This window comes from Poromitra crassiceps (assembly GCF_964638095.1).
Source record: "Poromitra crassiceps genome assembly, chromosome: 25".
Lineage (NCBI taxonomy): Eukaryota > Metazoa > Chordata > Actinopteri > Beryciformes > Melamphaidae > Poromitra > Poromitra crassiceps.
The window spans coordinates 8,351,983-8,364,548 of NC_139649.1; the positions used below are offsets into that span (position 1 = coordinate 8,351,983).

Consider the following 12,566-nt stretch of genomic DNA (forward strand, 5'->3'; position numbering starts at 1 on the left):
TCAGCTATATTTAGAATCAGGAGAGACCATAGGACATTTCACTCGGACCAAAACCTAAATTAATAAGAATAAAAATAAAATAAAAAGATGCAGATCTAAACACGTTAACGTTTTTTGTTTGTTTTGGTTTTAGCTGTTATGGCTGAATCATTTGGTTTGACTAAGTAAAACTATTTTTTATAAACATTTTACAAAATGTGTATGGGAAAATAAATGACGGATGAAATATCTTGGTGCGCATGGTGAAGAAGGAAGTGACGTCGACTTTGGCTCTAAAGTACATTTTATCAACAGTTGTGCAATCAACTGTGGAACACAGTCTACATCAACCAAGACCTTTTAGAAGGAATACCGGTATGCAGCATTTGTCAATACTTGAAGGAATAAGTAGCATTAGTTAGTAGTGCCATTTTATTTTTATTTTTTAGAAGGATGGTCAAGAAGGGTCCAGGTGTAGGCTGAAAAGGTGTGTTTTTGGTTTTTAGTCTCCGCCGAAAGATGGGCAGTGATTCGGCCGTCCTGCGCGACCGGGATGAACAACTTTTGAGTCCACGTGACGTAGTGATGGAGGGGCAATGTAATCTGCAAGGGTGGAGGAGCGGAGGGAGCGATGCGAGGTTTGATACCTGACCTGACCATAGATTGCAGATAGGGAGGAGCAGTCGGGTGTACTGCACCAGTGAGTACCAGTGTCTTGAATTTGATGCGTGCCGAGATGGGAAGCCAGTGCAGCGACTGGAAGAGAGGAGTGATGTGAGAGAAATTGAGGTTGGTTGAAAACCAGCCGGGCTGCATCACAAGCACCGTATAGCTTGAGATATTTATGCTGATGTTTTCCTCTCTTCAGAAGAAGCCATAATTGCTACCTGCTTTTTTGTACTTGAAAACTGCCTTGAGCTAGAGAATCCATCACAGTAAACACAAAGCCTACATTTTGTTTTGTCAACGTTTCTATTTTTATTGTTATTTCATTGTGCCGAGTGTTTTTCTATCAGTGCATGCATTATGCTTTGCTCTGCTTCCTGTCAATCACCTGACACAACACAAGAAATGCAAGTGTCCACAGGAAATAGTCGAAAAAGAAAGTCACCTTACAAACTTTATTGGCACATCCACGTCTTTTTATTTCCGGCGTCGTTGTTAGTCCAGACAGCCGTTAATTCCTAGCCAGGTTTCGATACCATAAAGTTTGTACTTTAAAAAGACACTGGAAAAACAAGTAAATGGGACAATGGAATAGCCTACATCATGCAATGCTAAGTGATGGGGGAAATGGAAACTAGACACAGGCAGAAGTAAATGGCCTATAACTCTAAATGACATCAATGTTCTCATTTAAAAAAGACAATTCGGGTATACATTTGTTCTGCTCCTGCCCTCCCAGAAGGTCAGCGGTTATTATGTCTGGTAATAATGTGTTTGTGTTTACACTTTCATTTGCCAAAGGGCTGCAGAGGGTGACGGCATGGCCCGATATGTCTGATGTAATGTGGGATGGCATACGCTGACTCCATGATTCATGTGAGATAGATAGTTTCCCATGATTCTCAGCGGTAGCCGGTTTGTCGACTTCCTGTTTAAAAAAAATGTCACTAGCAAGGAGGTGCGCGCCGCTGTCAAAGAGTGGGAACGTATGGCTTATTTAATCCGAAATGGCTAAAATAGTAACGTTGTGTGGTTGTATAGCGGCGATATTTTACAAAAACGAGGTGAATGTCAATTCACTGGTACTGTATGGGCTTATTTGAGCAGAAATTGCTAAAAAAAAATAGTATGTGGTTGCATAGCGGCCGCTTTTATTTTGAAGGAACGTCCAAACCGGAACTCTTATATTTGGTCATTGAACGGAGCTTTAGCGGTCTCTCTCTTTCAAGATTCAAGATATTGTCACTCCGTTGTACAATTATACAAATAATTATTATGCTGGGGGGCTCCATTACAAAACATAGGTAGGTCACAACAATTATTATGATTATTTTCAGTCTCTTTCGCTATGAACGGTCCTGGGCGGAAACAGGCAAACAGCAGCTGGAAACAGGGAGGGAGGGTGTCATGGAAGCGCCCACTGTCTCACCATGAAACTCGTGAATAGGTACAACTACAGTGAAAGGCGATGGCACAGTAGGGTAATGGAAAATTGGCACTGGGAGGTCAGGGAACAATATTTTGCATGTGAGAGATATTAAACGTGTCTTGCTCTTGTTTCTTGGCTTTATTCAAATAGACAAGCGTGGTGGCATGTATAAGAGGCTAATGAGAAATGTTCATTATCAACATAGCAATTCCATAAATCATTCTTCCATGGGCTGCCGGAGTACCTGATTAATTCATTAGAGCTCCCCTCCTTCCAAGGTGATTCCACATTACCAAGAGCTAATTGAATAGAAATGCTAGATTCATATACTGCATTTGAAATGTTGTTTTGTCACTAATAGCATGCACTTATAACATGTCATGCCTGATACAGTTCAAAGTTATTTCAAGTTATCCATGAGCATTGTATTTTTGTTTTTAAAAAGCATCATCTTTCAAAGAAATGGCTAAGATAAGAAACAGCCTTTGCGAGGTCAATTATACGCAGGAACAATCAGTGGTCGTGTTTGTGGTGAGGGTGGGAGCATGTGAAGACAAAGCTTAGCACAATTTCAGTCAGCAAGACTATCTATGTTACTCATTCATTCCTTTCCCTCTCTCTTCCACGCTCTCCTGCTTGTATCAGCTGATTAGGGGCGTTTGCTCTTTTGTTAAACCAATCAGATTTCGCCACAATTTCCTATCAGCCAATCACATCTTAGCTGTCAATTTTAAAATCTGTTCTCCTCTTTGCTGTCATTTCAGTGCAAATCGTAGCGACCCTCCACCCCTTTCACCTCCAGTTCATCACTTCAACGCCCTGAGATCACCAGAAGCCCTCTACTCTTCTCGTCAATCCAGATCTCAGCATTCTTGTCACCACCACCACCACCACCACCACCAGTGTCTAGACTCCATAGGGGGATATCCTATTCTACTCTCGGCTTCACTACCCCCTTTATAATCATGATTGCATCACAATGGAGTCTAATTGCCAAAGACTTTTTCACATTCTTATAATCATGATCAGAGCATGTGGTCACCCTCACCTTCCCTCTGTCTGCAGCCCTGTCAGTGGAGTTCAGAGCATGTGGTCACCCTCACCTTCCCTCTGTCTGCAGCCCTGTCAGTGGAGTTCAGAGCATGTGGTCACCCTTACCTTCCCTCTGTCTGCAGCCCTGTCAGTGGAGTTCAGAGCATGTGGTCACCCTCACCTTCCCTCTGTCTGCAGCCCTGTCAGTGGAGTTCAGAGCATGTGAGCGGAGTGGTGAGAACTTCTGCTCTTCGCCCACAGAGCTATCCGTTCTCTCCACTCCTCCGCTCATGGCCACTGCGCTCCATAGAGATTAGAGAGCCAAAGTCACGCCCACTTCCGGTTTAGGCATACGCACCAGAGCCATTCGTCCGCCATTCTTTTTTCCATCTACATTTCGTTAAAACGCTTATAAAAATAGTTTTACTCTGGAGCAGCTCGGGAGAACTGCTGATAGTGAAAGTAAATGAGAGCGGTCGGTGCAATTTTTTTTATCAGACCTTAAGTTGCACTAAAGTCTAAAGGGACTGTACAGAGTCAGACTCTGTACTCCACAGGACACGACTTGACACTGCAGCTGGCCAGACTACGATATTCATCCCCCACCCCCATGTGCTGATAGAGGGCGGCACACTATCGCCCTCTATTGGTCAGCTGCCACTGCCTTCACCTGACAGCTATTTTCTAGCCTGGGTAAACCCAGCCTCCACGTGACGTCTATGTGCTTAGCTATCAGTCACGAAGACTTCGTGACTGATAGCACATAGAGGTATTTTCTAGCACACACACACACACACACACACACACACACACACCCGCACGCGCCAATAGGGCAGGCGAGGCTGAGCTACGGGTCGAGCGCGCGAGATGCCTAGTTTGTTTACATTTTCTCCAGTACCAGTACTGACATAATCCAAGTAGGAAAAAAAGAGCTGGTAAAACACATTTGTATTGCTTTCACATGCAGTTATTGTAACCCCCATGGCACAGTGAAAGATTTCAACTCTCAAACAGCAATTACACCTTCCTCCCTTTTTTCTCTTGTCTTCTTGTCATTTTTCAGGGGATACCCAATATTGCTACTTCCGATACAGAATATGGATCGCATGATATTCTCATTTTCAGCACAACAGCTGTCATCTCTTCTCTCTTCTTTGTCACATTAGCAACCCCGAAGAAAACCTTGATTTCCCTAGAGAGCAATGCTGGGAAAGTAAGATGGCGTCTTCAGGGTGCACGTGAAGCCTGGTTCTACAATCTGCTCCCAAAACTCATCAAGAGCAAACTGCACAAAGTAAACAAGCCACTAATCTTTTCCTCCAGATTTTCAATATAGAGAAATGAGCAGATTTGCCAGGTGCGCTGCCCCCCTGCATATACTAAGCTTTCCGCCAAGGATGTCTCTCTCCCTGTAGCGGGGCATGAAAAGCCCCCATACGCAAGAACCTACTGTCAGTGTGTTGGTATGAATTGTGTTACTAAAGGGATAAGGTTAGAGCCACAACTAATTGCCCCCTGCAGTGCATTACATGTGTGCCTTTGAAAAGAGAAATCACTGGATTTGGGGGATTTCATTAGAATACTTACTATCTTCTCCTGCACCTATGTTTGCTACCCCAGTGAACGAAGTCACATTTCTGAGCCAGCTGTAGTGTTTCATTTGAGAGCAAGGGTTATGAATATTTGAAACCCGTGACATATCCATCTTTCATTGTGCTCCTAGTAGTATAGATTTTTCTCTATAGATTTTGGAGCTTTGGTATTTGAGAGGAGGTTCCACTAAATTCTGATGGTTTGATGGCATTGCCAATGTAGGGAAGAGAATCAAGCACTATGTGTAGAAAAAGTATAGGAATCGTAATGATAGCCTTTCAATAACAAAAATCATTCCTAGTACTGTTGTTGTTTCATTTGTATTCTGTGTATTGTAATTATTGAAAGCCGTCTAGTGTTGTGATCTCTAGCTTTTATGGTTCGTTTATTGATGGTTATTGTCTGGCCATCGGACTTTTGCCATCTTTGCTGTCAAGATATCAACGACCCTGGACCACAATGGAAATAAGTCTGTGACTTTGTGTTATCCTTGCCAGTTCTTTTTAAAGATGTGATGTATTAGTCATCAAATAAACTAAACTAAACTAAAAGATGGTACATTTTTCACTTGAAATATTAAGGTACAGTAGATGTGTAAAACTCACATCCCATTCAAAAAGAAGGCTAAAATATTCTGGATTTTCCCGAGTAAAAGGGCTGCCTTGTATATACGTATTTGAATTTTTCTGCCAGTGGCTCAGATCCCATTACAATGGCTGCACAAATCGAGCATGATTAGGTACTGTATATCTAAACAAAAGTAATATTTTTAGTGATATACGTTTTTCTTTAAAGATATTTGTCACTGAAAATACCAATCCTATAATCCATCATGCTACTGTGCAAATGACACCAGGAAAATATATGTTGACATTACAGAAGACTCACATTCCAAGACAAGTGATGTCTTTGATGGCTTCTGGTTTATTTGTGCATGCCTCTTAACAGCCTGTGCCTTATGATCACTGCCAGAACGATGGTGGCATGTACTGTATTAACGGCAGGAAGGGGCTTAGATCAGATGAGTGTGGGGCTAGAAAGTTCCTGCTGTGTTTGAAGGCAGAGACTGTGTTTGAAGTCAGTTAGACAAGGTGTCTGACATGGTGTCTAAGGGCTAATTAATGTACACCGCCTCCGGAACAGATGTGGTACGGCTCCGGTACGGCTGCAAACAGACCCACACTCATGTAATCTGCCCGACGTATGCGGGATCTGACAAAAATAGAACAGGTGCGTAATTTTTCCGTACCGCATGTATCGCCCGCATGTAACATAGCATAGCATAACACAGCTGGTGTACATTGCCTGTAACACTGTCAGTGGGCCCTCCTCACTGCAGCAGACAGTGGGCTAGCTCCATTTATGCAGAAGTAACTTAAATCTGCATTCTTTCGAATGGCCTGCAGGGGGGCCGACTCCACTGGCTGCAAAAAGAAGTCCGGTTACGGTACATGGACGTGAAATGGTTGTACTTCTCACTTGATTTATGGCCTCAATAAACACTTTCCTAATACAGTACGTTTATGGACTCAATCGCTAGTTTCAAGTCTTCTTCAATACAGCATGATGTTCATTTTGTGTTTTGGGGCATGATTGACAGGTCGCCTGTCCAGTGATCGCGCAGCTCACCAATCGCGGACCAATAGCAGGCCGCGCTGTGGCTCTTCTCGGTCAAATTCTCGTCACTTCTGGCTCCAAATAACCACGACGGTGACGGTGAAAATGCCAACCATAGTACCCTCCAGGCTGGTAAGCAAACTCAGGGATCTGGGACTAAACACAGCGATGTGCGACTGGATCCTGGACTTCCTGACAGACCGCCGCCAGGTGGTGAGGGTGGGCAACCTCACCTCCTCCCCGCTGACCATCAGCATAGGAGCGCCCCAGGGGTGCGTCTCCAGCCCCTTCTGGTACGACCTCTACACCCACGACTGCGTGGCGACTCAAACTTCAAACACCATCGTGAAGTTTGCAGACGACACAGCAGTCGTGGGGCTGATCTCGGGGGGCGACGAGACGGCCTACAGAGAGGAGGTGAGGGTCCTGGAACAATGGTGCCAGGACAACCACCTCTCTCTGAACGTCTCCAAGACCAAGGAGATCATTGTGGACTACAGGAGAGGGGGGGGCACACACCCCCCAATCACCATCAACGGCACAGTGGTGGAAAGGGTGGACAGCTTCAAGTACCTGGGAGTCAACATCCACCAGGACCTGACCTGGGCCGGCCACACCGCCACTGTTGTCAAAAAGGCCCAACAGCGAATACACGGACTCAGGCGCCTGAAGAAGTTTGGGCTAAGGAAAGAAATCCTCAGGGACTTCTACAGAGGCACCATTGAAAGCCTGCTGACTGGCTGCTTCACCGCCTGGTACGGGAACTGTACCACCATGGACCGCAGGGCGCTACGGAGGGTGAGGCGCGCGGCCCAGCACGTAACAGGAGACGAGTTGCCAGAACTGCATGAACTGTATAACCAGCGGTGCCTCAGGAGGTCCCTGAAGATCATCAAAGACACAAACCATCCCCACAACAGCCTGTTCTCCCTGCTACCCTCAGGGAGGAGATACAGGGTTCCAAAAGCACGCACAAATCGCTTGAGGAACAGTTTCTTCCCGCAGGCCACGAGACTCCTTAACATACACAAATAGTGTAGTAGTCGTACCGTACCGTACTGCAGCTGCTACCATTATGTATGCCTAATGTTTAATTGTATGTCTAACAAGGTACATGCTATTTGCACCTGTATGTCAATTACGTCGAATTTAAAATGTCTGAACACGTCTAACGTATGCACAATGCCTAATGTTTAATTGTATGTTTAATAAGGTACATGCTATTTGCACTGTATGTCAAATACGTCAAATTAAAATGTCCGAACATGTCTAACGTATGCACATGACATGTGCACCTATGTGCAATGAATATGCCACTGACTTGTCTTATCGCTATTCTGCCTCATTGCCTATTGCTGCTTAGTATTGCTTATTGATGCCTATTTCTTATTGCCTATTGCTCATTGCTTGTTGCCTATTTGTACTATGTCGTAAACGGAGTCCACAGCACAAGAATTTCACACGTGATACTTGTACCATGGAGTGACAATAAAAATCTTGAATCTTGAATCTTGAATCTTGAACCTCAAGGCTTCAAAATGCGATTCCAAAAACCAATGGGTGACGTCACTACAGTAGCTACGTCCATATATTTATACGGCCTATGGCAGCAGATCAAAGATCAGCTTTACTTCTCTTCAACGAGTGGGATCGCAGAACTGGATTGCAGCCATTAAGACAGTAAGTAAATGGAGATAAATGGATCTTCAGAGTGGATATGCCACAGCGTTCTGTACCACTTTCTTCTTTGAAAAATGACACTGGTTAGAGGCACATCAATTCTTCCTTCTGGGTGTTTGTGCCCTCAATGTACTGAGCATCTAAAATGTATCCCAGCAGTATGTGGATTTAGTTGTGTGAAAGTGAACGGGAATGTATTTCACAATAACAACATATGTACAGTACATGTTCTAGTCATTTTACTGATCCCCCAAATTTTTTTAAGGCATTTTACTTACTTAGGATTGATAAACCCAGTCCAATGAAACAAAGGGTGGTTAATTCTCAGCCAAGTTCTGGAAGTTGTGATACATCATGACCTTGTGGGCAGGACTTATATACAAATGTCCTATCCAATAGCATTGTTAGACTGAACAATAGGACCCAATGACTATGTTTATAAGGGGGGGGGGGGACACACACAAAAAACAAACATTTATACCTTTTTTTAGATCAAATAAAAAATGTTGTAATTCTGCAACAGCGGGTCTTACAGGGTTAAGGGCCTAGAGAAATGTGAGCGAATATAACACACAGCTCTGAGCCCACGCAGTGCTAGTACAAAGTAATCCAAATCAATAATAGCATGGTGCCCTTACTAAAGGCAGCACGCTATTGATCTCGGGATTAGGTCAGCACACCTACAGCAACAGTTAAGAGGATTTAAATTGCACGCGGCAAAACTATTGACTCCTTTACCCCAAGAGGACCTGGGTCAAAGCTTCAGTTACCCTGAGAGGACCTGGGTCAAAGCTTCAGTTACCCTGAGAGGACCTGGGTCAAAGCTTCAGTTAAGGATAGTGCAGCAGCACTCGCCCGCTCTCGCGAATAGAATGCACATGCTGATGTTCTCTATTACTTATCTATTACTGTATATTGGGGAAAGGAAGACATGATGGGGAAAAACAGTGTGAATTGAAATGAAAACACTACGGTATATTACACCCCGCTACGCATTCTCACTGCTCTCATATTTGGAGAAGTGTAATCTCATCTACTCAGCTTTTCTGGCTCACTGGCAATTCAATAGAGGGAAAATGTGGAAGGTAGGTAAGCCCACTGTGTGAAGTGCAGTGGTACTCATCTCTTTGATCCACCAGCCTGCTTGATGATTGTATATATATATACACATGCCCTTTATGGAGTGCTTTTATGTTGCATCGCATGGAAATGCCATTTATTCCAGATCTCTGGCAAAGACGACAAATGTTTTAAATAAAGCGTATGACAGTCACAAATGCAGTAGTGTCGCTTGCCAGACTATCTCTTTTTCACGCTGTACCCACGCAGGAGAGAGAGTTATGGAGATCAAATTAAACTCAGCATGGAAGAGTTTTCTCTATAACAGGGATGGGCAACTTTGATGATAGAGAGAGGGCCACAAAAAGATATCCTCGCTGCCAGATTGTGACCGTGCACTTCCACCTGTAGCCTACTGTAACACCATCATTCCCAATTATGGCTACTAATCTGATGAAAAGGACTGGTAATCAAAGTTTATTATACCACCATTTATATTTTTCATATTCAAATTTAGTAATTCTTCCATTCAGATGACAGCAAAACTTTGCTCTAGCTTTAAAACAGCCAGCTACAGCAATGTGATGGGGTACATCACCCAAATATGTCATATTAATCAGATTAGTAATGTTGCATGTGCAATGTGCATCCTGGATATAGTTTGTTACAATAGCGTTAGCTCAAATGCTAATGTTAAACAGTATGTGGATGGACAATGCTAACACCATTAGCGCCATGTTCTGGGATGTACAGTAAAATAAAAACACAGATTTGGGTGGTCTAACCTAACCTAACCAAACCGAACCAAAAATGTCCGTCTGCCTTGTATTATTTTATTTTGTTTAATTGACCCAGGGGCCACACTGAGTGAGGTCGGGGGCCGCCAGTTGCCCACCCCTGTTCTATAAGTTGTGGTTCAGGTCAAGTTGAGCTGTTCCTCAGTACTCTAGACAGCAAAAAGAAACTGTATGGTCATTACTCAATGCTTAACATTTGAAGGTGAAGATGATAGTATAGTCCCTTGGGGTCAGTTTGGCAGTAGGGCGAATAACAGACTACAGCTAAGATTCAGAACAGTAGGAACTACTTTCAGGTGCTTTGGTGACGGCACCAACTGACCAGTGACAAGATGTGCAGAGTGTAGGACAATAAGAAGGTGAAGAAGACTGAGGGAGGATAAAGAGCATCTTCAAGGTGAAAGAGGAAGAAACATTAGCAATGAAGAGAAAATGCACCATCTTGATAGAAATTCAGCACAGGGCAATTTAGAGGAATGGCAAAAGTAAAAAGAACAAAAGTTGTGTTTTTAGATCAATTACTTCTGTAAGCACCTGCATGTATGTTACAGTATCTCTTTGATGATGAGCAAGATATTGGCCACCAGTGAAGGAAAACAAAAACTGTCATGTCATTATTCATATCAACAGTTGGCAGGTGGATGGACTGTAAACCAGCCATGTTTGGGTGATTGAAAGTAGCAATACTCACTGAAACGATAGCAGCCAAAGTCTCTATGCCCCCTGTGCTCAATGTTATGTAGGGGAGAATGTTCTCAGCAAAGCCCGCCTCCCGTAGGATCCCATTGGTGTAGTACCAGATCTATGAGAAAATGCCAAATCAAATGTCACCATCTTGTAAGTCTCAGTCTTTCATAATGTGTTACATTAATCTGCGTACAGTTACATCTATACATGATGCATATTCATAAACATTTCAATATAAGCCTGGACTTGCTGGATTTAGGGCTTGACAACATTTTATTCACTTTATAAGATGCATGTTCTTATCACATTTAATCCAGGTAGATTTCATGCTGAATTCAGTTTCTTGTTTCTTCTTTGCATCACAGTGGGAGGCGTAAGCTCAAATTAAATGCTGTTTTTAACGTTTAATCAGGATCCAACTGCAACAAATGTTAAAACATTTAGCCGGATCACCGACTCACAACCTTTACCCAGACACATAACCGCCAAATCCCAACTTTAAACATTTCAAACGGTGGATGGGAGCCCTCTGTGGGTTTCACCAAATTAAAATCACAATGAGAACATCAAGCTTCAGTGGGCAGAGATAGAGAACAGAAAGAAAGACGCAGGCATGAATATTAATACGAAGGAGAGAAAGCGAGTTTGAAAAGTCCCACTGTTAAAACAGGAGCTTAGATGGGAAATTATTTCAGACATTATTGTCATTTTTCTTTCTCTCTCTCTCTCTCTCCTCTCCCCTATGCCTTCATGCAAAACATGAATAGGCTTCATATTCTGAATCTGAACAATGACAGGTTTTAGTCCTGGAACTCTGACACTATTTCCAGTCATATTTCCGAGCTATCAACACAGAGTCAGCAGGCTAAGTTTCATAGCGGCACAACTGAAACATTACAAAGTCATTTTTATTAGACTGTGATATTGCCATTGGGGCCATTTGATGACTTTGATGGCCATAGGGCGGTAAATAAAGGCCATTAAAAATAAGGAACTCCAAATCTATCTGGATGGAAATATGCAAAACAAAATATATATATTTTATTTTCAATTTTTCAATAGAACAGGGAAATCATGTGCAGTCATGTGCAGATATATGATAATTGAGATGAGCTGTGAAATCCAATGGAAAGTCCTGACGTATATCAATGGAAAGGATGTGAAGAACCCCCATAGAAATTGACGACAAATATTGTTTTTTCCCATTATACTAATCCTGAATATGAATGTGGATTAAATGTTGAAACTATTTAAATAGTGACTTTCTGAGACAAGCTAAAAACCCATTAGCATGCGCACTGCATGCAGCCAAATATGTCAGCTTGATTTATGATTTGAGCATGCTGTTGGCACTTTTACTCATGAATTATATTTGTAAATTAAAAAAGAACAAGAGGTTGAAACTGCCTTTTCCCTGTAATATGAACTCTCTCACCTGCCTGCTGTTATTGTTTTTTAGTTTGTGCCAATCGTCGAGAGTCTGTCCTTTATATTATTCTTGCTGGTGTTGTATGTAAATATCATCATCAATCATTTTTCAATGCATGGCAAAATGATTGGGGGAAAGGTTAACCAGACAGACAGAAGTAAATGGTGGTATAACTAAATAATACCAATAATCTCGTTTAATGGCACAATCTCCTGTCGTTCTACTAGGGCTGGGTGATAATTCAATATTATCATTTACCATCTTTCAGTGGAATCATATTGTGATGACATGAATATATTTTAATATTGTGACAGATTTCTGCTGTTGAAATTGATGATGACAAGAATTGTTGACTTATAAACATATACAATTAGGTATGGTAGGATTATTATTTGAAGATTTATGTTTTGTTTGACATCACACCTAGCATTACTACTCGGGTCAATGCGATGAACATTTATGTAACTATTTAATGTGATCTTGGATACATAAACAATATTGTGATACATATTGATAGAGAAAAACCCTTGTGACTATTATGATATTGATTTCAACCATATCGCCCAGCCCTACTTTCTACTAAACTGGTAAGAAATAC

General features: G+C 42.4%; 1 protein-coding gene across 1 annotated transcript in view; it reads right to left on the reverse strand.

Moving 5' to 3' along the window:
* slc2a9l2 (solute carrier family 2 member 9, like 2) overlaps positions 1-12,566 on the reverse strand; it is a gene marked incomplete at both ends in the record, with an annotated part of 83,441 nt that overhangs the window by 27,312 nt on the left and 43,563 nt on the right. Inside the window, one exon of the mRNA XM_083661029.1 lies at positions 10,544-10,654. Within this exon, the coding sequence (XP_083517155.1) occupies positions 10,544-10,654 (111 nt within the window). The remainder of the gene's footprint in view (positions 1-10,543; positions 10,655-12,566) is intronic.